The sequence below is a fragment of the Micropterus salmoides genome, unplaced genomic scaffold, assembly GCF_014851395.1.
Source record: "Micropterus salmoides isolate LMB-PRFRI ecotype aquatic unplaced genomic scaffold, ASM1485139v1 Ms_hic_scaffold_23, whole genome shotgun sequence".
Classification (NCBI taxonomy): Eukaryota; Metazoa; Chordata; class Actinopteri; order Centrarchiformes; family Centrarchidae; genus Micropterus; species Micropterus salmoides.
Window position 1 is genome coordinate 11,386,101 of NW_024041484.1, and position 27,604 is coordinate 11,413,704.

Below are 27,604 nucleotides of genomic sequence, written 5' to 3' on the forward strand. Positions count from 1 at the left end.
ACGGACAGGAAGCATGGCTATATTTAGGAGGTAGGCTCTCCCATGATTAAACACGGAGCACAACAATTAACATTTTAAAGGTTAGCGGCTCCACAGAGAAACATGCATGTTGTCCCTAGCACAGCACATATGGCACAGTCTCAGGTCAACTCTGCTTTGCCAGCGATGCCAGCGTTATTTACTGCATTTCTAAAGAGTTTGACACAGTTAGGATGGAACACGAGCTTAAGGTTCAGGGATAATCCCTCAGAGGGGGGATGGGGGGGGCAGATTATGAGAAAATGATGAAAAACTCAGTAATATGCTGCAGGAAGGCAGCGTTTTGACTCCGTTTCAACATAGGTAAGGAGCAAAAAAAAACAAAAAAAAAAAAAAAAAAACCAGACTTCAATCAAGCTAGAGTGGGTCCAATAATGAAGGGGAAAAAATCTCTGTGGTGCCTGATACAACTCCGATTGCATGCAATTACCCTCGATCAGCTACAAAAATACCACAGCCATGCCAAAAAAGACAGACAAAAGAAGGCCCATATAAATTCTGTCTGGCTAAATACAACACAATTAGCCTCTGTTGCTCGCTGTCACATTACCACAACCCCAGAGAAACTGTGGTGGGCAGAAGAGGAGCCATCTCATATCTCATGTTTGAGAATGAGACACAAAGTAAGATCTGTCTTTTGTTCTCTTCCAGGCAGAGAGCCGACTATTCCCACTTGACGCCACCTCTCCCCTGCTGTACATATTGCAGAACCTGCTCAGATGGTTGCAGAGGCTGCGATTCTCTCTGTGAGTTTCTCTTTGATTCCCAACCCAGTCTGTATCGACACATAACATAAAATAAAATAAATAACCAAGAAACTATTAAACATGTGCACGGCAGTCAGAACAAATCATCATTAAAAAAATGCACTCAAACTTCAATTTGGTTGATATGCATGAAACAGAGAGTTAGCTACGAAATATCACAAGTGCCTCATGGGCACTGTAAAGTGGCACTTCCTCCTTGCTACATGGCTGCCAATACTGGCAGTTATTTCACACACAAGAACACTGTGCACTCACACTTTCATTTGTCAGAGGAGCACACACACAAATCATTATGAAACTGCTGCAATCACATCATACTGTACCACATACACATGACTAGGCCCCCAGTCAACGCAGCCCATGGGATCATGTCGCTTCACTATAGGATGGTGGGCAGGACATTTTCTTTTATTGGCCTGCCAAGAGATGTCATTGTACTATCAGTATGAATTGGACCTCTGCTGTTGTCACACATTGTGGTTTACTGTAGCGTGACTGCCGACGATAGAGTGCATTATCCCCATTCCTCGCTGTTGAAAACATAAAGACCATGCCGGCACATGAAAGAATGCTAGCAGGTATATTTCATTTATTTCCTGGAGCATCAATCACATGCACTCTAAGAGTTGATGGCTCTTGCTGCAACCACAAAGGACATGTGATCTCCATCTTTGTCAAGTAAGTGCACAGAGTAAAGTGCGGGGTAACATTCTGTGGCTCAAGTTTATTTCATTGTAGCTATAGGTGAATACTGTTTCTGCCACGCCGCTAGATTTGCTAGTACGCTTCCAAGTGACATTTCCCCTATTCCTCCTGTCTGATGAAGATCCACTACTTAATCTGCATTTGCTCACATGTCAATACTCCGGGGCAGTTGATACAGAAAGGAGAGCTTGTGGGGAGATGGAAAAGAAAATCAAAGGAACAGATCAGTACTTGCTAATCTCATTCCCATTTTGACCAAAACTGATTTCCATAGGAAGGACACCCGGCCTCAGGGCCTTAGCTCAGTTTCACTGTTCAGAGCCCATGGCCTTATTCATTAGGAGGTAAAGGTCAGGCAGGTATTTATAAGGGAGGTAATTAACTTAGTGTCTCACCACAGTAAGTAGCAGCCCCTCATCCAGTTATTGTGACCCACTGTACAGGCTCACCTGCCTCCGTTACTGACTGAACAGAGGAAGTGGTAGTAGGCGGTATTTTGCAGTATTTCTGAGAAAATAGTTTCACTCAAACAATATGTATGCTGAACTCATCTTGAGGAACTGTCAAAAAAAAGCTTTCCTTTATGCCAGAGAGGTGCTGACCGAAGTGGTGAGTTTACATGATTATAGTGAAAGTGTGATAAAACATGGACAGATGGATGGACCATTAACAAACAAAGCCATAGACAGACAGAGGATGGAGGAGTATGAACCTCTCTATCATACAGTGAAGCCATGGCAACAGCAATAATGGTTGGGATGACAACTGAAAAGTACATTTATTTTATATCTTAACTTTCTTCTTGGCTTCAAGTGTGAGTGGAGACAAGGACAACACAGAGAAGTGGTGAGAAATCTTAAGTAAATAAATAGCATAATTTTACCGATAACTATGTGGTCCATCCATCGTAAATGGTCAAAAGCCTAGTGTCAAGGAACAACATCAAACTGAGAGTGCACTCATGTCCTGCGTACATAACCTGCTTATATAACCTAAAATAAGCGAGATGCAGAGGCACACACACAGGCTGATAAATAAGCACATAAAGCACAGGCTGTGGAAGGTGTGGAGAGTCTAAGAGACAGAACAAAACCACAAGAGAAAAAAGAAAAATCCAGGCGCTAAGAGCTGAAAGGTCCTCCAATCTTCCCGGGCTGCTTGCTGTACTGTAAATATGTCCCAGTTGGTGGGAATCAGTGTAAAAGGCAGCTAGCAGCTGGTGCTTAGCGGGGTCCTGCTGGCCCAATCCCACAGCCGACCCGGCTCACTGATGAAGACAGATGGATTGGGCCACAGCCCCCAACGCAGGAAACACGCCCCCGAGCTGGCAGATTAGAGCCAAGCGTCCAATGGAGCCCTGATAGCCCGCTGAGGGAGGGAGAGCAGGCACACGGTACACAGGCGCCTTCACGTGAACTTTTGAACCAAGAGATGATATGGAATGAGGTCATCTGAATGTCAATGGTTGAGTGAAACGGTGCACAGAGGAACGCCAGAAATTCCTTAAGTATCATGAAAGTTATCGGCAGGTAAATGAAGAGCATCCCATGCATTCAACTAATTTTAGGTGGAGAGCAACCATTAGTGCTTTAACAAATGACTAATCAATGGCAAAGTTACTTTGAAGAGCATGGCTTTCACGGCCTCCAGGAAATTGATGTGGTTGGCGAAATACACTGATGTAGTAACAGGACCTCCAGGTAGCACAGTGCAGTATAGCTGTGTTGTGTGTGTGATGTTTTTCTTTCTCTCAAAACCTCTTCTTAACTTCATGGAATTGATGCTATCCAAACAATGGAGAGTTGTCTATGAAGGCTACAATTTTCGAGTGGTGAGAGACATTTTTCATGCAGTCCTGCTGTGCTATTGTCATACTCTATAAATCAAATAACATTCATGATTTCTTTTGCAGAAAAGAATGGAAATAATGAAGATCCTTGTAAATGAGCCAATTGGGCAGTGTTGGTGAGATGTTTATCTTATTATGTAAGATGTTATATGAACCAGTGTTCCCCTCGGGATTACTGTTCAGGAGCTGTATGTTCTAGGAAATGCAATTTGTTTTGTCTATAGGCTGATGGATCTTAATGTTGAACTAAAATATCACCTTTCTGAGATAGCCTTATGTTAATCTGCACTGAGGTTCGCGATATAAGTAGCTTATTTTGCTGGCACTCTGACAACCTACGCAGCTCATTATTTTAAAATGCACTTTTTTGTTGGCTCCACCTGGCTCCACTGTAACCACTGCTTGGATTCACTTTGCACTTCCTGCTTTAATGCTAGTGTTGTCAAACTAGAGGCCATGATGTGACACACAGCTATGCAAGGCCAGCTGATATTAAACATCACTTTGCTAACCTCAACACCTGAGGAAAAGAGGCTTGTGACTGCACAACAGATGGAGCATTTTACACATATACACCTAGCATTCCATAGGCACTGAAGCAGCATGTCATAGTGGAGCGGTCAGTTCACTGACCATGACACCAGTTAACCATGACACAGCTGTATTGAGTGAGATGGAAATGCATGAAAGTAACATATTAATATTAGGAACACCCACACAATGTCATGTAAATATGTACAAACACCAAAACAAGACCATTGTGCTAAAACTAAGTGACTTAGAGGTCCCGAGCTGGTGAGAGCTACAGTAGCCCCTAGAGTAATTTATTGATCGGTAAAGCCCCTGCTAGGTGTGTTACAGTTGGTTCGGGCCCATCTCTGATTGACTTAGTGTGATGAGAGCATAATTAAGACTGCAGCACATTAACAGATGGCTGCAGTATCACACTGCGAGTGAGTGAGAGAGAGAGAGAGAGAGAGAGAATGTGTCTGGCATGCATAGCAGAGCATCCCGGAAGGCCTTCTTGAAACATAGAGTACCTACAGATGCTAGAGGAAGTAGTTTTACACAATGTCTGGGCATATTTTATGACGACTGAGAGAGACATCTAAATATTTCTATACATTTCTCCTGGTGAGAAACCCTATGTTTACTTTATTCCTTCTTTTGTCGGGCAACTATAAAATCAGACTACAGTAATATGACGTTAAAAATCCAGCAAGACTTTAAGGTCTCATCTCTCAGCATGAGTTAGAAAAACTGGTCTTCAGTAGGCTTGAGTAATTTCTTTTTAATGTCTCGTGACAGCGGCAGCTTATTCAAAACGCTTGTAGCCCTCACTAAAACCAAGAAAGTGGAGCATGTCACTCCAGTTATCAGACCTTTGCACTCAGAACAGATTTTAAATTACTATTGGTTTATGAAGACACTATATGGTTAAGGGCTTGGCTACAAACTATGACTGTCCCAGATGACCTACTGTCTACTACTGTCCCAACAGTTGCCAAGATGGAGAAGCAGCATTCAGTTTAAATGCGCCACATAACTGGAAAAAACATCCAGAAAAATGTATTTCTACTCCAACTCTAAGCTCTTTTAAAATCGAGGTTCATAACTTTTTTGTTTTCTAATGCACTATTTCTCACGACGCTGTAATTGCATTAATTCTTCTGTTTTTTTATCTTAAATTTAATTAATTTGTCTTTTTAAATTACATTGTATTTCTTTTATATATTGTCTTGCCTTTTTATGTCTCTATGAAAGTAAACTTGCCTTGTCTTATCTTTATGAAAAGCAATTAAGGTTTAACTATGAAATGCTGAATAGTAATGTAACACAGTGTTTCCCACAGGATTTTAAGAGACTATGGTGGGTGGGCCTTGAACCCTCTCACCGGGGGTCCAGGGGCATGCCCCCTATAAGAATGTTTTGTACATTTTAAAGTTAAATGCCTTAAATTGATGCAAAATTAAGAGGCTATCTATGAAGAACTTGGTATGCTTGTAAACAATGTTGTGCTCTAATAAAGTATTTGATCATAAACCCATTGTATAGCTATAAATATACTATAATATATAATATAATATAAATACTTTTATTGGACACATGTAATATGTTTTATACTTTCTGTAAATATAATCTAATTAATCAATTTCCATGCTGTATAGACACCTTATTTTGAAAACCGGGCGTTGTGTGTATCCTCATGCTAAATTCATTAAGTCCAACCAGAGACCGAACTTGATAAATAATGTTGTATGTGGTTCTTGTATCGAGAAAAATGAAGACTTTACAGCCTCTCTTTAGGTAGGACTCTAATACTAATAATACTGCAACACTTGTCTTTGTAAAGAGAGAAACTGACAGGATAAAGCCGCTAACCTGCCTGTCAGCACGCACTGGTCCATTTCAGTGGATTTATCATAAAGGCTTTAATACGTGTGCACTCCAAATGTAGGCGCGGCTAGCTTAATTGCCTTCTCACAAACGAGTGACAGAGACAGGCCGTTAACATTACCGTAGTTACCTCAAAAGAAAAGCGGTTGTCTCGAGTCGGAGGCCAAAGTGTCTGAGCGTGCGAGCTTACAGTAGCGCGGAGCAGCGCCCACATCGTTAGAGTCCTGTAATATATTATGATATTATTATATATGTACAAATATTTTTCGGTTCATTCTGAAATTAAAATTCAGAAATGGTCTCATTAATTAATGGGAAACATTGTAACAGTAGCACAAGTAGACAAGAGACAAAGTCAGGAAATTGATATTATTGTACGTTACATAGCAATGTTGGTTTATGGTTTTAATATTTAATATTTAATATCAAATTAGATGATTGGTAATATTAATGAACATTAGCAATCATAAACTACATATCACACCAGAACAAGTTAACACTGAATGGCTAAACCCCTGAGTGTATTAAATTGAGCAACAGTTTAATTTATTGCTTATGAATTCATCTTTTTATTTGTAAGTGGAAGATTTTGTTCATTTAAAAGTTAGAGATTGTTGTAGCATCAAGTCAGGAGTTAGCCGCATCTCGTAACCTTGATCTGCATCTCCTAACTTGCTACCAAAACTCCATCAATAAATGTTTTGTAGTATAATGTTTACAAAAATTAAAACAAAAAAAATGGCAGTAGATTAACATTTGTCTTCTTGCCTGACAAACTTCACTGTTCACATTAACATTTACATGTCTTCCTCTACCCCTCCCTTATGTGGACAAGGGTCGATCCTCTTCTGTTTTTACTGTATATACACTACCTCTGGGTCATCTGCTTAACTCCTCAAGTGGTGTCTTTTATGCTGTGTTCCAGTCAAAGTTGGATGTCAGAACTTCCTAGCTGAAATTTCCAACTTCCGACCTCTAAGCATTCAAGGTGCACAATGCCAAACATAAACAAAAAACATGAATGCGGCAAACTGATGTTTCTTTGTTATGTATACACACAATTGTACTCTCAGCAGTACCCTTGGTGTTAAATAGAGATAGCCGTTTTAATGAAAACAAGTGACATAAACATACGTTTCTTATTAACTCTGTTCTTGTCTAGCTACATCGGTAATCTGCAAAAGTCAGTCAATGTTTTATATTTCCTAATGTTTTCAAGTTTTTGGGCATTTTTAATGTTTTTCCAAATAACTTTTATGCAGAGAAGATGACTTTAAGAGATAGTGAGCCGCAACCAGCTACATATTTCGCCATCAATGTACATGCAGAACAGGTTTTATAATATGGTAGTATGTATTTTTTAAATTAAAAACAGCAAATATACTTTATGTTGCCTTTTAGTTGGTGGTTTACCATTTCCAATGTGTGAATCCACGGGCGCTGCCATTGTTGTGAACGTCAGACAACTGCTTCTTTATGATGTCGGGGTAGATGGATTTGCCGCAAGTTTACAAGTAGGAAATCAGACTTTGACTGGTGTACACAGCGCAGCACCAAACACTGTTAATATGACCTCAGATTCATTACAGAACCACCTCCCTTCTCTATAATTACGAGCATTTCATTTGTACATCAAAATCCAAAAGAATAATCTCCTCATTAGCTTAAAAAGGACTAACATTAGCTTGCATCCCTAATTTGCTTTAACGTTGCTAACCTCAGCTCCTTCGTGGTCAACACCTTCCTTTCTTTTTAATTTAACTTAATGCTGATCTTTTCCTCCCCTAACTTCTGCCATCACTTTCTGCCACTCTCCCTCACATTCACTTGTCCTTTGAAAAATGAGAAGAGGGAGACAGTCACGCGTTGAGTTACGGTAGCTTACTGAAAATCATTAATGATCATGTGAAATTTTAGTAGCAGCGCTCATTCATTAAGCAGCGACAGCAGGCTTCAAATACGTTACTAGCAACTGGTTTTAACCAAGCCCTAAGCGCTGTTTCTCTCAGGCAAGAGTTGCTAAGTTTGCACTTTTGCACAGCTGAAGAATAAATCCATTTTATATCTGTGGTACAATCCAAAAGAGACTTGCAGCAATAACAAAACAGCTGCATGTTGGTCTTTGTAGTCGTAATACAACGAATTATATTTGGACTAGCGAAAGAAAAACTACACCACCACAGGAGGAAAAAAAACATTCTAAAGCCAGTAAAACACAGAATCAGTTTCAAAATCACCTTTAAGCCCCTGCATGGCCTGGCTCCGCATATATAGCAGAGTTTTTGAGCCTCTATTCGAGTTCTTGGCTACTCGGATCACTTGATCAAGGCCTTTTATCCATTCCTCATTCCTATTTTAAATCCAGCGATTTTCCAGTGTAACTCCTGAACTCTGGAATAGCCTTCCCCATTCCATCAGATCTGTTGAAACTGTGGTTTTGTTTTAAGCTACTGCTGAAAAGTAATTTCTATAGGTTTGCCTTTTAATAAACACTCCCCATTCGTTTAGTTTATTTTGGTCATATGCTTTGATCTTTGTCTATGTATCATGTATGTGTATTTTATCCTATATGGGAAGCACTTTATAACTGTGTTCTTTAAATCAAATTATTATAATTATGTCCAGGAACTTCACAGAACAAGAGACTTACACCTCAGGTCTGCTGGTTGTGTTTACTTCTATTTTCCAGTTTCTTCCCCACTTTAATTCTCCCTGTCTTTTGTTTAGTTTTGCCCCATCCAAATAGGATGAAAAGTTAATAGAAGGGCAACCTCAGAGAGCAGATGAGAAAACAGTAGTCACGATTCAAGCCACATACAATTTGATGACATGACCAGAAAAATCAATAGGAATTCATTGTGAGAAACCCCCTCAGAGCTTCACTGCCAGAACAAAAGATGAACAATTCAGTGCTGTCTAACTGAAGCGGTAATAGCCCAGTAAAGTCATTCTCCTGCAGGAATCAAACCATGCGTGCTGAAGCAGTGCATTATCCTTCCTATGGCTTACCCCCCCACCCTTTGCCAGCCCCCCAACCCCCCACCCTCCGCCAGCCCCCCAACCCCTTCATCACACACCCAAGCGCCAAATTCTGACAGCACTGTCTTTTGAAACACCATTTACAATTTAAGGGCAGTCGAAAACAAGCAGCAAAATGGAAAGTTTGCAGTTGTTTGCAGCCAGTTAGCTGCTTTTGTTGAACTCTGCAGAGAAGTCATAACCACTTTGTAAATTTGAGGGTGATACAAGATGCTGCTGCTAGCTTTGCAGCTGCTGTTAGCTCTGATGCCAAGCTCTGATTTGTTACTTGTATTTATAGAACCAAGATATCTTAAAATACAGCTACTTTTGGGAGAGAAACTGCATCTCCCCCTCCCCCCATGTATGGCTACAAAATGTACAAAGTTTGTCTTCTCAAATCTGAACCCTCCAGACCCTAATGCCATTTGCTGCCCATTTTTTCTGCACCTTTTCATGGAACTTCTAAAATTATTTTGTATTCCTTGTGGTGCTGGTACTTTCTCTTGTCTGCCTGAATGCTCATCATCTGAATCTTTTAGGTTCCTTCTCCCACAGCTCCTCTTTGCTGGCTCGAATATGGATGGATTTCACCATTTGCCATATACTTTCCAGTGGTTTGTTTCACTCTGGGGAGGAAGATGTTCTCTAAAGTTTCCAAATATGAACTAGCATTAGCCAGATTAGCTTGCAATGACAGAATGCCCATTCAGACACCGTTAAGTTTGTGTAAAATTTACATCTTGTAATTATTAAGTGGGATAGAGCAATGTCAAATTACATCATGAACAGCATGACTTAATCAGACTGAATCTGGAAGTAACTAGAGCTTCAGATTTAACATAACCCATAGTTAAAGTGATGTTAGCATCACTGTAAGCGACTTTAGCATGTTAGCTTGTTTTTTGCCCTTATTCATATTAAACCACCATTTTTCAGCCCCAAAATGCCTTCTAAGTAGAAAGTAAAGAACTGTACATGTTGAGAATGTGAGCTTTGTACTACATAATCTACATTGCTGGGTAACTGACCATCCATGGTTGTCTTTACGCATGGACATCCGGGGCTATAGCATAGAATAATAAAAATAAAAAAATAGCCATTGATCTATTATCTATCATACTAATTATGCATTAAAGCCCTTGAAATGAATATGATATTGTTGGGTCCTCTGTCCAAGCAGAAGATCGAACCACGGGTTGATTAAAGAAGTAAAAGAATCAAAGATGTATGTGGTGATGGAGGACGAAGCCAATGACGGGCACACAGGAAGGTGACATCTAGGAAAGATTCCAATGCTTGCAGAAGCTGTATGGCTAGGATGCAGGTGCAAATGCAGTCGAGCAGGTTCTTGTGTGCAACAAAATTGCTGACCTGAAAGTTGTGGCCCAAATATATGACTGCACAGCAGTGATGAGTCGATCCGTTTGTGGTGTGCAAGTCCGTTTCTGGGAAAAGTATTCAGAGGCTGTCCATGTGCATTGCTATGCAAATGACCTACGCCTTTGCCACACTTTCACTGCCATTCCTGAAGCAAGTGATTTTTTTAATCTGCTTGAGAGCCTCTATTCATTTTTCAATGTGTCTATAGTCTACCATGACCAGTTTGCTGCCATTCAAAAAGAGCTCCACATTGAGCAGGGAGAGCTTGTACAAATATCAAACACCTGATGGTCATGTCAGCTGTGCTCTGTTATTCACAAATATCAGTCTACATGCGCCAGCCATGACGCATACCATCCAACAGCAATGTGTGTGCAACGGAGTTTCTTAACTCAATCAAACGTCCGCAAATTCAAGACAGAAACCACAGTGATGTCTAATTACTATTCAATTATACTGTAGATTTAGAGAAAAGTCAAAACACTACGGGAGAGAGAAGCCCTCTGCCTGTAGTGACTCTGTACTTGCTTGCTAACGATAGGTTAGCAAACTCGCCAGCTCATTAGCGGTAAAGCAGATTATTCAAAAGACGTGTTTGTACCGTAGACTCCTTTTTCATAACTGTTTGCAAACCATTGCTCTGTTGTGTAACAGTTCTTACCCCAACATGAGGAGGTTAAATAAAAGTGGAAGGAACAACAAAGCTTGTAAACTACAATAGCCTGGACTCTACGGCTTCCCATCCCTTCAAAGGTCAGCACTGTCAAAACGGCTTGCAATTGGTCAAAGTTGAACTCTACATAGAACATTCACAAAGTTTCATTTCGCCTCCTTGTGCCTGTGATCTTGGCAATTACATTGGACTAGACTAGAGAGCTGCCATGGTGGGACCAGGCTTTTACTGTGTTTCTAGAAGCAAGCGGTCAAACAAGAGACAAGCCCACTACAAAACAATCTGCCACCATTTGATTGACTATAGACAGAATACCCAAGATATTATGTGAGACCACCACCCACATCAATATTAGATGTTTTATATAACATATTGATTCACTGTCTTCACAATGAACTTCCCAGTTCATTGTGAAAACTGCTGATTTTTGAAAATATGCCCCCCTGAAAAAAATGTGATGCATTATGCCCATTCGATTGTATGTCAGAATGTTTGCTATCTACAGCTGCATTTCAGTTGAGTGCGGAGCAGCCACACATTGGTCTGTTCATGTTAAACTTGTCTCCAATATCCAAAATTATCCAAGTTATGTCACTCCCCAGACAGAGCAATTCCCATTTAAGCTTATTAAATTGTACATTTACTCAAACTACTGCAGCCTAAAGTCTGCTTTATACTGACAGAGGTTTACTTCCCCACTGCCCTCACTGTGCCATCCTTCCTGCCCTAATGCAACCCCTGAGCTGGTTTTTAACTCAACAGCAACCCCTTATAGGGACAATGCTTCAGAATATCACCTGACCTTATGTTTATTCATGTGTGTAGGAGAAACAAGAAAGGCCTCTTCACAGCTGAACTAGCCAGGCAAAACTAAGTCGATCACCCAAGAGACTGGAGACGGGGAGAGCCTAACATTTAATTTAATATACACCCCACGGAGAATGAGGGCGGGTGACAGCGAGAGGTTAGATAAGGGCAAAAGAGTACCTTTTAGCATGGCTGGCCTGATGCAAGTCTTGATGCAGCTGCCCTCTGGTCCTGCCGTGCAAACTACTGAACCACAAGGGCTGGGGTGGAAGCCAGGATCGAGGACCTGTGGTGGGCACGAAAGCTCTGAAAACAGGGTCGCCATTTGCTGACCTTCGGAGGATGACTCACTGGAAAGGATAGGGGCATATGATAATGAGAGAACTGCATTAGTGTGGTTCAAGTGCAGGATAAAAGTGTCTCAAGGGGCATGTGCGTAGCATACTGAGGGAAATTAATACTTTTAATCATTTTGGGAGGGACGCTGTCACGGTTAGTACTGTATTTTACAGAAGGTTCTGCAACTTAACCCCTTAACATCCAGTTTCCATAATCCCTCCTAACTTCCAGGTTTAAGCAGCTTTCAGCTTGTTCCACCAATGTATACAAGCTGTAATAAATATGATCTAGTAAGATTCTGTGTAGACCTTAAGTACAGACTGCCATCCACTTATTCTTCTTTGTATACACAAAAAACCTCCCTTGCTTTAACCACGAATTTAATGATGGTACTTTTATGATGGTACTAGGCTACATTATCATGGACAAAGGTATTCACAGGATGCAGTACTAGCCTTTAGAAGTAACTTTTAATCTTAAATTTTGGAAAGACTTTAGCTCATATTCTTCCAGGCCTTTACTTAGTTTCAAGAATACTGAATATTCTGCTGTGTATTCTACACTAGCTGTTTCGATCATAGACTGTATAAAAGATTCGACGCATGCCATACCAAGTACTGTGGAGTAGAGCCTCAATCTTTGATCCAATGTAAAGAAATGTTTGCCCATCTGTGACGTAGAGAATCCTTTTATCAAGTGCCTCTGCTTCCTTTCATGTTTTCATTGGAGAGCAACTCGGAGCCAAAATTACTATTATTGACAGCTTTGTTGTTTCCTCTTTCAAATATCTGGTTGTTCATACTGATCTGAAATTGAAATGGTCAATATAAGGTTCATGGTAATATTTAGAAAAGGCACAGTCCAGGTCTTTCAGGGTCAGTAGGGAGCTTTGAATTTTCAGAGTTTTGTTGCCAGTGTCTGATTTTTCTGTTGTATGTTGAGGTAACAACATTACTGCCAATTAGCAGGATTATATAAAATGAAACGTTGCTTTGACAATTGGTTTGACTTCTGACTCATTAGAAAACATTGTGGAGGAAAGAACTAGGGGGAGTTTAAACCTTACCTCGGGTTGAAGGTTTCTAGGCTAGTTTTTAAAAGACAAAACAATTTAGAAGGTATTTTGAGCTGTTCTGTCTAATAAATGCAAAAAGCCCCCCCAAATAATTAAAAAAAAGTTTATTTTCTTATGTTTTACCTGCTTTATTGGCCTTGTTTTTTTTTTATACTTGTTATGCAACCTAACTAGTTTTCTCTCTGTAAAGGCGCCAGATCTAATATAATTGAAATATTTACTACTGCCATAAAGTTCTTTGTTTCCCCGCCTAAAACATTTACTTTGCAGTCAAACAAAATTTTTTGAAGTCATTTTCCTCTATATTGTTAGCAGAAAGGTTGAACCCTGCATTACACCATCCTGCAGTGGTTTTAGAAAATTACTGCACAAATCTGCAGGAATATATACAGTATGCCTCTTCCAAGAAAACTCAGTCACCCACACATACTCAGTCAAACACACACACCTGCATTTCCCTGATCTCTTTTTGTGTTGTACTCCTCTTCAGCATACAAAGTATTTGAAACTAGCAGTCAACTCCCCATTCAGCTGAGGCAATAGTCCTCCTCTGAGGACAGCACAAGTCAAAAAATTAAACTTCACTCATCGTGCCATTAAAAACAACCTGGAGTATTTGAAGCTGTCAGGTGAAAATCCCCCATAAGCTACAGAACACAACAGAGCAGATATAGGAGTGGAGCTGGAAGATAAAACATGCCATCTATTCCTGCGTTCCTGAGTTTCTCTTTGAAACTTCTCTTCAGTGTGCCTCGGAGATGGAGGTTCTTTGCTCCCTGCAGAGCTGCTCCAGCTTCTCCTCTCCCTGGAGAGATTTGCAGAGCGAGACAAACACCTTAGGTTTCTCTGCGGCTGTGTGTTCTCCAAAATTCGCCCCAGGCAACTTTAAATTAATACCAAGCACTGCTTTTCCCCTGATAATTATGTATCATCACCCATGAATGCTATAAATGAAGGTTGTTTAGTGCTTTTATAATGGGGCTAAACTGTTATGCAAAAACCTTGTGCTGGATATAATGAATGCTGCATCTTTTAGAAATGTGCTGAACGTCTCTACAATTACAGGGAGCTCTGCAGGTTCATAATATTTACATGTTATTACAGCTCTGTAGCTTCCAGCTATGGTTCCTTTTGTTGTAAGGGAGCTATCTGTGCCCACAAACGCAAAATGTCAATGTCTGGGATCAGCAGAAATGTGTTGCCTGCTTAACTCTCTCCTGTCCTTTAACCAGGACAGGCTTTGTTCGCTGTAACTACAAGCAGAACGCAGCTCTTCTCTCAATAATAGGCAGACTGACAAGTCTGTGGAGGTTTGTAACCGACAACAATTCTCCCAGACTGGCTGAATGGCTCTCCGGTCGCTGTAGTATGTGCCCTCTGTTGCAAGGAGACTCTGTGATTAGCCGGGAATTCATTCCTGACATGGTAATTGCTGTCAAATTACAGCCAACCACCAACAATTATGATGAGTGCTGACAGGTGAAGTGTGCTCGTCTCCCAATCACTGCCCTGCGCAGATGGTATATTTATAAGTGAGAGAGTGAGGAAATACACACAATTTACACACCAACTTGCAACCAACCATTCTGCAATTGTTCAAGGTCCCTTGGTCAAGCAGCACAGCTCCATCAACACACAACTGCTGTGCTGAGTATAGAGCGAGAGTAAGTCTTCAGTTGTGGTGGTGGGGTAATTAGATGCTCTGTGATGAACAGGGAACTTGCTCCCTTGTGTGAATGTTTCTTCTGTATGGTTATCACACACCGGTAAGTCATCAACAGCCTCTGAGCCATGTGTGCTAGAGGGAAATTCTACAAGCTTTAATGCTTGGCATGGCCATGTGTGCCCAAGCCTGGGATTTATGGAGAGCAGATGATTTGGGCCAATTACATCTTTTACATAAAAGAGAGTTTAGCGTCAATCTGAATGCCACCGAAGGTAGATGTAAACTACGATTTATAAATTCTGTGTCCTATCTTTGGTGCAGAAAATCACTGACCACACAAATGTATGAGTTTTGCTGCATATTATTACATAGCTGCAAGAGACTATTTTTATTTTTAACCTTAAAGTCTCCCTGTAGAAGACCACATGATATATTCACGTTACTAACATTATGCATAAAAGGCAGAGCAGCATTGCATATGATGGTGTAAGTTAAAGCAGTGGTTCTCAAACTTTTCTGTCACATCCCCCTTCAGAAGCCAAAAAACTTTTATGCCTCCTCAGCAAAAGTGGATTTAATTTCTTTCTTTTTTTTTTTAAATCAATCTCAATATAGGCGACTGATCTAAACAAGTTTCAGGTTAGCAGAATATCCTTGCTAGCATCAGAGCACTTAACGTTATGAGAACCACAGATGTTAAGTGATTTTTTGGAGGGAAAGTGGTCATCACATTACAGTATGTGAAGACTAACATAATACAATAAACATTTATTTTCCACTTTATTTGTACCTTTAAACTCGGTTAGCAAACTATTTTGCTAATTCACGTTAGCTCTACACACACTTGATGTTGCCAATGCAAGCGCCACGCAGTTCACGTCGCTGTCTTTTGAGTAACACCTCTGACACACCCACCAAGCGACACAAACCATAGACTGAATTATTTATATATATATATATATATATATATATATATATATATATATATATATATATATATGACATACCTCAAAGCCCGGTGCAAAACGTTCTAAGAATGAACTTGGCCCTGGTGTCAGTCAACTGCGAGTCGTCGAAATTCTGGCGGGGAACAAAAAATAAGCGTCTTTCTTCCCTAACGCACTTCCTGGTTCTTTTCAGAGTCTGTGAGCCAAGGTGTGGCCATGTAAATTAATTCCTGGGGGTGTAAAATTTTATTTGGGCTCCCAGATTATAATGAGGACTCAAGTGTTTTTGTTCATTAAGCTGGTTTTGCTTTTAGCCAAATGAATAGATCACAGTTTAACAGTAAAAACTTTAAGTTTTTGTGAAAATATCGAATATTAAAGTATTGATTTGCTGTTCTCTAAACTAAAAGCATAGCTATAGCCATCAGTATTATACTTTGTAACATATACACATTAGCTTTTTATCATTTGTTTTCGTTGTGTATCCCAAAAATATAATATTTAATTATAGCCTACTAAATATTAAGAAGGTTGATTGAATATAAAGTAATATTTGTATAATAAATACAGGATAAACTTGATGGTGGAAGCAGGGGTGGAAAATCACATAAAATGGAAAGGCTTCCTCATCTTCACAAAAAATTGGAAACACCTTTGTTTCATCTGGCATTCCTGTCTTGCTTAATCTAGGGTTCTCATTTCCTGCATGAAGAATTTACTACCCTGGGTCTCCTCAATTACACAGCGTTACCAGATTCGTTCTTACTTTAATTGTTCCCAGTTCCTTCTGTGCTCCATGATCCCTGTTGCTGCCAACGCATCCTGTTAGCCTGGGGAAAATGTAGGCCACATTGTGGCTCATGATCCCGGCAGACGGTAAAGTGAATGGTTTCCATGGGACAGTGTAACATGTACTAATGTTTACATTATCTGATTCAGATAATGGTAAACAGAACAGACGCTGTGTCCACCTAGAAGAGTTCACTAATGCAGTGACCACCACATGATCCCAAGCTGCCCCCCCCCTCAAACACTAAGAAGCCAATGATTTTGTTAGAGGCCAGGACATTGCTGATGGCCAATCAGCAGAGATCTCTGCAAAACTGGGTGATGTATACCACATAAAAGAAGACACAATCCAACTCACAAAATATCTAATGTAGAAATCTGTCAATCAATCCATTTGTATTACATAGGGCAGTTTATTGAACTTGTAAATGTGTTAGGTGTCATAATGCATGACCTGTGTTTTTCTACACTCACAAAACCATAAAAGTCTGAACATTTATAATAATATTTTGCTGCTTCAACATTACATTCAAAGCTGTAAATTGTTATAGCTACATTTTGTTAAAAACACAGTATTTACATTAATTGTAATACACAAATTTTATATTTGGCATACTTACATTAATCTCATCATATAATTTACAGGTTCTCAAGTACTGATTAATGGGAATATTTAATCTCAAATTCACAACAAATCAAAAAGTAAATTAACCATACAAAAATGAAACATAAGAACAATACTAAAGCTAACCCCTCCCCCACCCCATAAAATGCTGCACAGAATTTAAGATTGATGAGTATTTTATGTCAAAATCTCCTATTTTACAAAACAATGTGAAATCTACCTGCCACAGAACATTTACTTCACTGCAGCAATGCAATGTGGTTGAACTGAGCAACTATTTATAGTGCAGTCAACTCACGTCCATCTTTTTAATCAAATGCAAAGCAAATCTCATCTGTACATACTGTATATCTGACAATGATTAGTTTGTAAATATTTCTTCAATAGCGTGTATTTTAAGAGTGATTGCTGACGGTGAAACTAATTCCAACTCTAATTTTGTCAAATAGAGTTCATAATAACAGTACTGGTCATAATATAGATCTCGTTTGTGCTTGTCTGGAGTTACATCTGATCAGTCGGTTATCGTTTAAGTAGGACTTCTGGGTTAAATCACTGTAAAAAGTGTTTCTTAAAAATGTCTTTTCAGCTGAACATTTCCAAGCTTCTTGATTCCAGGTCCCAGTTAAAAAAAAAAAAAAAGTAAAGTTTCTTTACAGCACATTGTACATTTCCTTTGGCACAACACCTGGTAACCCTCCCCCCCAAAGATCTGTTGGCATGGACATCATGCAGGAGGGATAGGATGTGTTCACATAAATGGCAATGGTACAGCTTCTTAACATGCAATTGCACCAACGATTGCCCATGTGTTTGGTCCAGGCTCATTGTTAATGGGGGCAGTTTTTGGTCGGTATGAAGGGTGAGGTGATTTTAAGATTCTAGAGAGAGGCGGGCAGTAGAGGTGGCAACTTCCCACTGAAAAATCTCTACATCTCTTACCTATGACCAGTTAAATAAGCCTCAAAATTGCTCTCATTATTGGGCCGAAGTTACCAAACCTTTTACATCACTGCATAAAAATGACACAATATGGTTAATTGGCAGGCAAAAAAATGCAGTTAACAGCAAATTTTCCCCATTTAACCATAATACACTTTTGTTAGCATATGTTCAACTTTTTTTGTGCCATTGCTTGTGTGGATATGACTATGGGAACACACCCTTGTCTACTACACTTCACTGAAATGCATACTCGAGGCCTCTAGCACCTTTTAGCCAAACAGTATACAAATGTACACAGTTGTTTAAAAAAAAACGTGCAAGACTCACGGATAAAAGACTCTGTTTCCAATACTTAAGGCAAAAACAATTCTCATATATACCAATATACATATATTTGAGATTATTACATCTATCAAAACTGTGTTTTTCTAGAGTGTTCTGGTAAACATACGTTGCGACTGACCGTGGTGACCTAATATACGTACTAGAGCTAAAAGTGCGGAAAGACCATGTCAAAGTCAATGCAATGCCCTCTAGTAAATACAAAAAGAAATTTTAATTATTTGACAGTTTCTTCAGTTTCTTTGACTGCCTGATAATCTATAGGCCGGTGTCTTTTATTGGAGTGTATAGGTCAGGAATGCCAAACTGAAGATCACAAAAAAACAAGTAGGTGCCCAGTAGAAAAGTGCAAAATATGCCAGTGTGTTTCTTCAAGCTCCAGACCTGGACCTGAACCAGCACCTATAGCTGGGACACCTTTCTGGGCAGAGGCCTTGGTCTGGGGACTCGAGGGTCGGAGGTTCCTTCCAGCTTCATGCTGCCTGTGCGGAGCTGGTGAGGCTTAGGTGGCAGGGCCGGGGGGTCCGTCTGTGGGGGGATGGAGAGACTGTGGGGCAGTGGGACCGGCCTGCGGTTGTTCCTCTCGTACACACTGTAAGGGGGCGGGGTCTTGTTCTCTCTGCGGACCGGCTCGTCTGAGCTGCTGGAGACAGAGTTTGGCAGGGTGGTGGGTGGAGGCAGCGGGTGGGGTGGGTGGTCACCTGCAGGTAGCTCGGTGCCCGAAGCTTCCGACACGCTGCAGCGACTGAGGGAGGAGATGCCGCTGCTGTAGCTGCCGGAGAGGACAGGGGAGTTGGAGACCAGGCTGGTGGACTGGCACTCGGTGGGTGAAGGTGTGAAAGGCGGCACCGTGGTCTAGAGGGAGAGAAAGAATGAAACGTGTTGTGTTTCTGAATGTATGAGCTGTCAAGTTCATCATTTGCAGATGACTATCCATCTACCTGCCTTCATCAAGGAGCACAAAGCATTCTAGCTTTCTGGTGTTATTCTTGACGATTTCTGAAAAATTGTACATAGAGCCCATATCCTGCTTTGCTTGTTTTATTGTTAAGCCATTAGTCCATTAATGGATTAGTTGAACAACAAATAAATAACTATATACTAAACAACTATTTTAATGATCGATTAATCACCTGAAGAGCAACTTAACTGCCCCTGCTTTAACTTTTCGGCCTGTGGCAATGATATAAACTTTCAACCAGAAACTGTGGGCTGTGAAACACTGCCTTTCAATGTGGTTTCAAATTACTCTTTAAACTATTTCCTAAGGATAAAATTCCAAACATTACAATTTACAATTTCTTTGTCTTACGGTCACAACAAACTTGCGCTGCAAATTATTTTAATTATCGATTACACTGTAATTACTTTTTGATGAATAGATGATCATCAATCATTTAGTCTATGAAATGTCAACAAGAAAATCACACAGTCTGAGACCCTAAGGTGACACCAACCAGATATTCAGTTTAAAACAACATGAAACACAGAAATGCAGCAAATGCTTCGTTTCAGAAGCTGGAACTACAGACTATATGCCATTTTCTGTTGGATCGACAAATCAATTAATCAACTAACGGCTTCGGGTCTACACTGAAGTGAATATCTTTGGGTTTTATTGGCTATTCCAATAGGTCACCTAGAGCTCTTAGACATTAAGATGGTCATTTCCACCATTTTCTGACATTTAATGGAGAATATCTGTAGATATTCAATAATGAAAATACTAGTTAATTGCAGCCCTAAAGCTGTTCCTGTTGTCAGATTGTTTTATTTGAAGGATTTTAAAGTGACAGTATCAAGAAAAAGAACTAAATTAAAGTCAGAAAACAAATCACGTTCACGTTGTTAGCATTACTTTAGTTTGAATTCCCATACAGTTTTAAAAATCACAACAAAAAATGGCATACACATAACATACATGCATGAGGGTGTTATTTTAGCAAATGTTGTGTCTCAAATATAGTGAGCCAGTTATGGTTACCATGCAACCATATTGTATGCACCCCCTATCCTGCTCTCTCCAACTTGTGTGCTGACACAGCCATACAGCCTCAATAAATACTGAAAAAGTCAGTGAACAGATTGAGTCCAACCGGCCCTGTGCACCGAGACGAAAAAACACAATATGTCGCACTTCCCCCCCTCAAAAAGCCGATCACTCAACAAAATGTTTTTCAAGGCAATTACACAAGGCTGCCATTATGTCTGCTAAAACTTAATTGGATCTAGTGGAGTATACAGTTGATCAGTAAGGTATCCATTTGACATGCACGACTGGACAAACCTTTTCATATCTGGGTGCGAGCACGATGAAAATCAGTATATTAAATACAGTGCTGACAAGCAGATTAAAGTCCTGACCCAGCTTTCCAGAGAGAGGCTACTAACAAATATAATTTCTACATCTGGAGATGAGTAAGTGCAGCCCTGTCATACTGGCACCATGTGTTTTCTGCAGGTTCACTGCTGTCCCGGGGGTTTGTGGTGTGGTAATGGGCCCCTGGCTGCACTGATTGATGTGTGTGTGCGCTCGCTGTGTGTGTGCGTTCATGTGCCCGATAATGGGGCCTGCTGGAAGTCCGCGACGGACCCGTCTCTGGCAGTGCTGTGATGGGCAGCTCGGTACTTCGCTCCGGGCCTCTTCTATTGCCACAGCACAATAGCGGCACACACAAATGCGTCGACATGCACACACCTAATCGCACACACACAAATCTGATTGACAGAGCATGCTGAGCGCCAAGCTGTCACTCACACTTCTGCAGAGTTTCTCTCTCTCTCTCTCACTCACACACACACACACACACACACACACACACACAAACAACCGCATTCTTAGTTGTCACATGTAAGAAGACATCACACCCTCAACAAAGCTGGGAGCTTAGCACTGTTGCTCGTGACAAGCCCACAAAGGAGATAAAAGTCAGCAGGAGACAAGCTTCAGTTCACCGGGGTTTCAAAACAACTTTTACCCTCATTAAGAGCTCGCTCGGCGCTTAGCTAACCTTTCCTGGACCTCTCCTGCTTCTGCAGACTGGTATTAACTGTGAGGCTCGTTAACAATAAATGAGAGCTTGGAGACAAAACCAGAGTAATCAGTTTGACTGTACATAAACACTTGAGGTCAGAGATATTAAAAAAAAACATCTCAGTTGAGAGAAGGGAACATTCAGTTCAGGTCTCATAGCAATAGTAAAGTATCATAACAAACAGGGTTCAGTCTTTTTAATTTAAATTCACTCACAATACACGTAGCAATAAATAAATCCATCTGGTTTTGCATTTTTCTGGCAAGCAGGCCAGGTGACATCATCTCAGAGCCTGAATTAAACACAGTGGACACCAGTTGGCGTCTAGCACATTTAGCTAATACAATGAATGCCCTCCAGCCAGTCCCGTTTTGGGTCCTCTTTTGGATAGCCTTGTCATAAAAACTACACAATCAGCAACACTGGAGCAGTTAGCAGCTTCAGTGAACAGTAACGCAAAGATCCCAGGCCTTGGGTTGACACAGTAGGATAAAGACCACTGGAGCTGGCCGGTAAGACTTTAGCAGTGCAGGATAAAAGGCTGTCAAAAAGCAAGGTCAGGCTGTCTCTGAAAAAGGAAGAGAAACTAAAAAAGAAAAAGAAAAAAAAAAAGCCCCAAAACCTCCAAGACCAAACGGACAGAGGAAGTGAGCGACAGAAACACAACCAACCTTTTGCGGCGATCTGGACGTGGAAACAGGGGACTGTGACCTCATGCTTTTAGCCGAGGAGCCTGCTGACAACCAGATGAGCGAGAAAGGGGGAGAGAGGGAGAAGAAAAGAGGGCAAATTCAAATTAGAGGACCGTTTATTCTATCCATTGTGATGACAGAGCATGAGTCATGCATACATACACACACATGGAGCTGAGAGGGCCAGTGGCTTAAAGCGCCAATGAATCAAACTAGCACTGATGTTCTGTTCCACCTGCTTATTACACTGCTGGGGCAGTACAATATATCAGGAAGCGTCAAGTCTGTTGCATCTGTAATGAGTAAATTACTAAAACACAGTGTAAGTTGACGGTGGAGAAAACTGCTGTTGAAAAGCAAAGACAAGTTTCTCAAGAGATCGGGGGGGGGGTTGCAGGAGGCCGCAAATCCAGGAATTGACTGGAATTTCAATTGGGATTGACTTCAGCCCTCTCAAAGTCCACAGAGATTTTCAGCCTTGTTCTCAGCTGCACTAACACATCTCATGCCAGAAAATATCAGCATTTCAAGGCAGTTAGTTAAGGATTTGCTGTTGTCATCATATATGTGGATGATATTAGGCAGCAGTAAGCCAGGAAGCAGTAGCTGAGAGCCTCAGGTGGGAAAATGTCATAGTGAGGAGGAGGTGGAGAAAGCACCATGTGTCAAAAGTCAGAGCGGAAAATTAGTACCATTCTTTATCAGGTGAATTCACCGTGATCGGCCAAGTTTACCTGAGTATGGCGGTCTAGGAGGTACAGGAGGGCATTGCAATTTGCCGACAGAGTCGGTGAAGGATGGAGTGCGCTCTTTGACACTGTCAAGGCTCCAGCTACTGGGTGTGGGTCTCACTTACAGCACACAGAAACATCACAAGTCACTCAACAGGGTATGGGGATTACACAAGACAACACAGAGAACACAGTGGAACCATGCACATTTCAGATGGATGGTATGACAACTGTAAACAAATTGATCAGTTGATTGTCAAGTGTTCAGAACGCATTCTGACCTGCAGAGGGAAACTACAGTAAAAATGGTTTCACACCAGACGTGCAAGAGAAAGAGCGTACATTGAAGACCCTAAAAATGTACTTTCTCAGTCAGCTTCTTAACAATGAGCAGGGTTTTTCCTCCATAGAGAAATTTTTGGCGCCCCCCAAAGAGGTTTTAGCGAGCGCCAAAGGAAAATCACCAGCACCAAAATGATGAGAATTGGGGGGAAAAAGCGTTTCAAATATTCTCCTAATGTTTATTAATAGCCATTTATCAAACTGTTGAGCAAGCAGAACATAAACGGCTGCGTTGGTTTGACTGCGCATGAACGCTCCGCTACGAAGGTGACCTTACGCTAATGGGAGATGACTTCCTGTTATTTCTCACAATATAAAAGCCTTTTGTGCTTGAAGTGTACCAGTATTCACCAGTACTGCAACTTCTACATTTTACTCTTTGGCGTACCGGCACCGGTCCTCTCCTCTGCCCTCTCCAAATCAGGTTTTCACTACGTGACGCTCACCTGTTCCCGTTCTCGCCTGCCTGTTGATCTCCGCAGGGAGATCAGGAGACTTTCATGCAGCCATGTGCCTCAAGCTCATCAAAGTCACTTTTCGCGAACTAACCAATCACAGCCTGGAGGAGGCGGGACATTAAAAAATGGTTGAGGCACTACAGTAAACTTTAGAAATGTGGAACTTGTTGTTCTGTACGCACGGTTATTATTATTGACGAGTTAATATACTAACTTACTTTGCATAAACAAATGAGAGACTAACTACCAAGTAGAGCATTTTTCTTGCACAATAATTGAATGACTGAAAACAACCCACAAAAATGAAACTGCTGTTTTGTCCAACTGGAATTAATATTAGGCTACTAATGGTAAGCTATAGTAGACTATAGCCTACTATGATCTGAAATTATAATGAATACACAAACATTAGCACTAATCAAACCTTAACCACAGTGAGAGGTTTTATTAGTGAAACAGCTTAATCTCAAGTAATAAACTATCTGTAAGCAAATTATCCAAATCAAGTGTAACCTGTAACTATATTATTATACTAACATTATACTATACTTTTATACCTTTATTCCTCCAGGTTGTAGATATATTTTGTTTATCAAATAGTCAGAAATTACTAGAAAAATGCATATATTTGAATGAGAAGCGCAGGAATTTCTTCTGCCTTGGAATGATGGGGAAATGAAAAGTCCATAGGTTGATGGATGTGGACCAGTTGCTGGGTCACACACAGTCCAGCAATTGCTTTGTTATGAGCATGTTAAACAGTCTCTTCATAAGAACTTTGTTGAAGAGGATTATAAAAAAGATTAAAAAAGAAGAAAGAAAAATCGGCCTTAAGTGAGGCTCGAGCACGCAACAGCACAGACTTTAAGTCCTGTGCTCTACCAACTGAGCAAACAAAAGACACTGAACACAACTCTGACATTATGATTAAGAAACGCTCTTGTCCTGCTTCCTAGCAGGTTTACTTGGCTTGATTTTCAAAAAACACCATATTTTTTTGTCATACTACACATTGCTGTAGCTCCTCTTCTCACCCTGTGTTGAAGGCTTCGTTTTAGCTATGGAGTGATACATCTTGTCTCTAAATGATCTTTGTTGGGAGTTGCACATACACATTTCCTAGTTAAGGACTACTAGCCAATCAGAAGCAGATAAGGGTGGGTCAGTGAGAAGCCAGAAAACAGGGCTTCAGTTCAGCTGTACATGTTGGAGACCAGCTTGGCAACATAGACTGGAGCAAGATTTTCAGAGGGGTGAGTTCTGTAACAAATGTATCTATACAAACTAAGAAACAATGAATGGATGGCTGCTTAGGGGTTCCGTAATTTGTAATCATCACAGCTTTTGTTTTCAAGGCTGCTGTTTATTTAGTTTTTGTGTCCTTATGGTCGTGAAAAAATGTCCACAAATAAAGAGAGAAATAATAGCCTTGTTCTGTGCGATAGCCACACTTTCATATTTGGTGTGAAAACAGGGGGATGGATTTCATATAAACAGGAATAAACTAAAATACAAACACACTTCTCTTAACTGACAGTACCTTTTGTAGAAATCTCAGACTTTATATCAGGTTTATACAGTGGGTCACATTCAATCAAACTTTAAGTTCTAAAGTAGCTACTTCAAGTCTAGGAGCTACCTCAAGTGCAGACATTTCTGAAGAAATGAAACGTAATCAGACACCATAATTGAAATCACAATCAGGGTGATTGGTCAAGTCACAGTCTAGTTGTGGAAGCCTGGTGCCTTTGGACACGGCCACTGAACAGGCACAAAAAGGCTGTTTTCCCCATTCCACTGCCAACTAGAGTCTTGAACATAATCTATTATTCCATATTTGGTATCTGCTGTTATAATGTAAGGCTCAAGGCAGAAGATGTGACAAACGAAAACTTTTATACAATCAGGCTTTGTGTAAATTTTAACACCTTTCGTCGCTGTCGTATGCATAAAAGGTGTCATGTCACCATGTTGTGGCAGTTCATCTTTCTCTCGCTGCATTATTTACAGATCACACTCGAATCACACGGAAAGGTGTGTGTTTGTGTGCGAGTCACGAGGAAGCGATCACATCCACACCCTTTCTTTTAAAGGTGTCTCTTCCGCAATCCTCTCTAAGTAGTTCACAAAGTGTTCTATAAGGTGCTCCTTTGTTTTTCCTGACAGTGAGCAGCACTGGCGGAAGGCCATCAATTTCATAAATTTCCTTTTATACTCAGAGTTCAGAGAAAAGCAATCAGACTGTTCTGTTGTTTTTTTTAATTACACATTGAAGGGAGGGGGAGGAGGCAGCCATTCACAGGTGTATTATTTCCAGAATAAATCCAAGAAATACGCATGCTGAGCAAAATGACAACCAGGGGGGCTTAACTAATGGATATGCATTCATACATATGAATGTCACACACGTCCATCAGCATTGCAGGAATAGTACCTGCCATTTTAATACTCTTTTAGGCTGGGGGAGGATGAAAAGCTGTTATCTAGTCTGGTTAGGAGTCGGAGGAAAATGGAGGCCAGAAATGTTCTTGAATGTGTGTGTCCTGAGGAGCTCCCTGAAGAAACTGTGTTAAGACAGATGCCTCTAGTCACTCTGTGGTCAAACTGTCACACACACTGCATGTCTGGACAGATGAGTGGACAGTGGTGTAAGCATCGGTGAGTGACATGGAAGATGCCCGCTACCACTGCAGCACGCCATGCATTGCTGTGTTCCACTGAAGAGAGCTTTTGTTAAGAAATTCAACAGGAATTATTCTTAATGGACACATGTGTGGGACTTGTAATGGGAAATGTACGTGAGGATAAAAATGCTCTTTTAAATAACAATAAGGGTCACTCAAAACAATTAAAATCATTTTAAACATACACCTTAGAATAGGTTTAATGAAGTGTCTACAAATGTTCGCATTATTATACAGCGGGAGGAGATTCCCTGCAAGGTGTATGTGTTTTGAGGGTTTCTGAGAGTGCATGGAAGTGAAGTATGTTAAAAATAAAACAAGCTAAACATTGTGTTTTACCTTTGTCTGGTGCTGAGAGGTTGGGGTCACTCCTTGGTAAAGTGGTATCCCCTATCTGATGAGGAGGAGCTCTCTGCACCCAGAAGAAATAGCTCGAATTACTTATAGCATTAAACGGTATACTTGATACAACATAGGTAAATGCCAGCTTTAATGCACAGAAGAACAATTGAATATCGTATGGTTAAAAAATAAATATCAGGGTGTGAAATCTTTCCCCTAACAAATTCAATAGAAAAGACAAAGAGAAACCTTTATGTCTGGCAGCGGTGTGGTATTTGTAAAATACCTTTTTGTCTTACCTTTTTGCTCTTAATTACATTAAATGATACACATGATCAATATTTCTCAATAATAAATAATCCATTAGCAGCAAAGAGCTTCGCTGTTGTCAGGTTGAAAAAAAAATTGCTAGGGCCTCCCAGCATCTATTCATGTGTTGACTTAAACGATTCTTTTGAGTCAAGGTAAGAAAAACAGGTGAGCTGTGGCAGTAGCATCGGCACTGACTGTAAGAGATGAAAGGCCTTGAAAAACAAACACATTATTTTCCTGTTACAGTAGCTTTGTCACCGAGGATGGAGTGTGTGATTATGTTACGTGCTGCCCTTCAGCTACAGAGAGAAACTGCAATATCATGTTGTTCTTGTTGGCTCTTGTTCTTGTGGCAACATTACCGCACTATACTGGAATGTTGTTTTTTTTAAACAGACAATGAGGCAAAGCCGCTTGAAAAACTGCAATTCTCAGCTACAGAGGGCCTCATTGCATGTGCCCTTGTCCGGGAGGCAATTTTTCCTAAGAAAGAAGTCACCCATTGTGATATGCTGTATAATGCAAAGGTGACCTCGCTTTCTGACCCAGTATGCACCTTATGGGCAGCTGCAGAATTGGAAAAACATGCCTGAGAAAATGAATGGGAACAACCAGTGGTGTCTGAAATAGCTCCTCCCACTT

At 40.6% G+C, this 27,604-nt stretch overlaps 1 protein-coding gene and 1 long non-coding RNA gene across 8 annotated transcripts in view; both read right to left on the minus strand.

Moving 5' to 3' along the window:
- The window catches only part of LOC119918412, a 166,358-nt gene extending 150,554 nt beyond the window's left edge, over nucleotides 1-15,804 (minus strand). Inside the window, exons 1-2 of the long non-coding RNA XR_005447442.1 lie at nucleotides 15,726-15,804; nucleotides 11,819-11,988 (exon numbers count right to left, since the gene is read on the minus strand). This is a non-coding gene — a long non-coding RNA (uncharacterized LOC119918412). The remainder of the gene's footprint in view (nucleotides 1-11,818; nucleotides 11,989-15,725) is intronic.
- Nucleotides 15,805-16,843: 1,039 nt separating this feature from the next.
- Nucleotides 16,844-27,604, minus strand: part of dock4b (dedicator of cytokinesis 4b) — a 117,923-nt gene continuing 107,162 nt past the window's right edge. For 3 of the 7 annotated variants that reach the window (XM_038738739.1, XM_038738737.1, XM_038738740.1), the window contains 4 exons: nucleotides 26,648-26,720; nucleotides 22,828-22,944; nucleotides 22,073-22,137; nucleotides 16,844-19,221 (listed from right to left, as the gene is read on the minus strand). In XM_038738739.1, the coding sequence (XP_038594667.1) occupies nucleotides 18,769-19,221; nucleotides 22,073-22,137; nucleotides 22,828-22,944; nucleotides 26,648-26,720 (708 nt within the window). In that variant the 3' untranslated portion in view covers nucleotides 16,844-18,768. The remainder of the gene's footprint in view (nucleotides 19,222-22,072; nucleotides 22,138-22,827; nucleotides 22,945-26,647; nucleotides 26,721-27,604) is intronic. The other 4 variants (XM_038738743.1, XM_038738738.1, XM_038738742.1 and 1 more) reach the window with 4 other exon arrangements.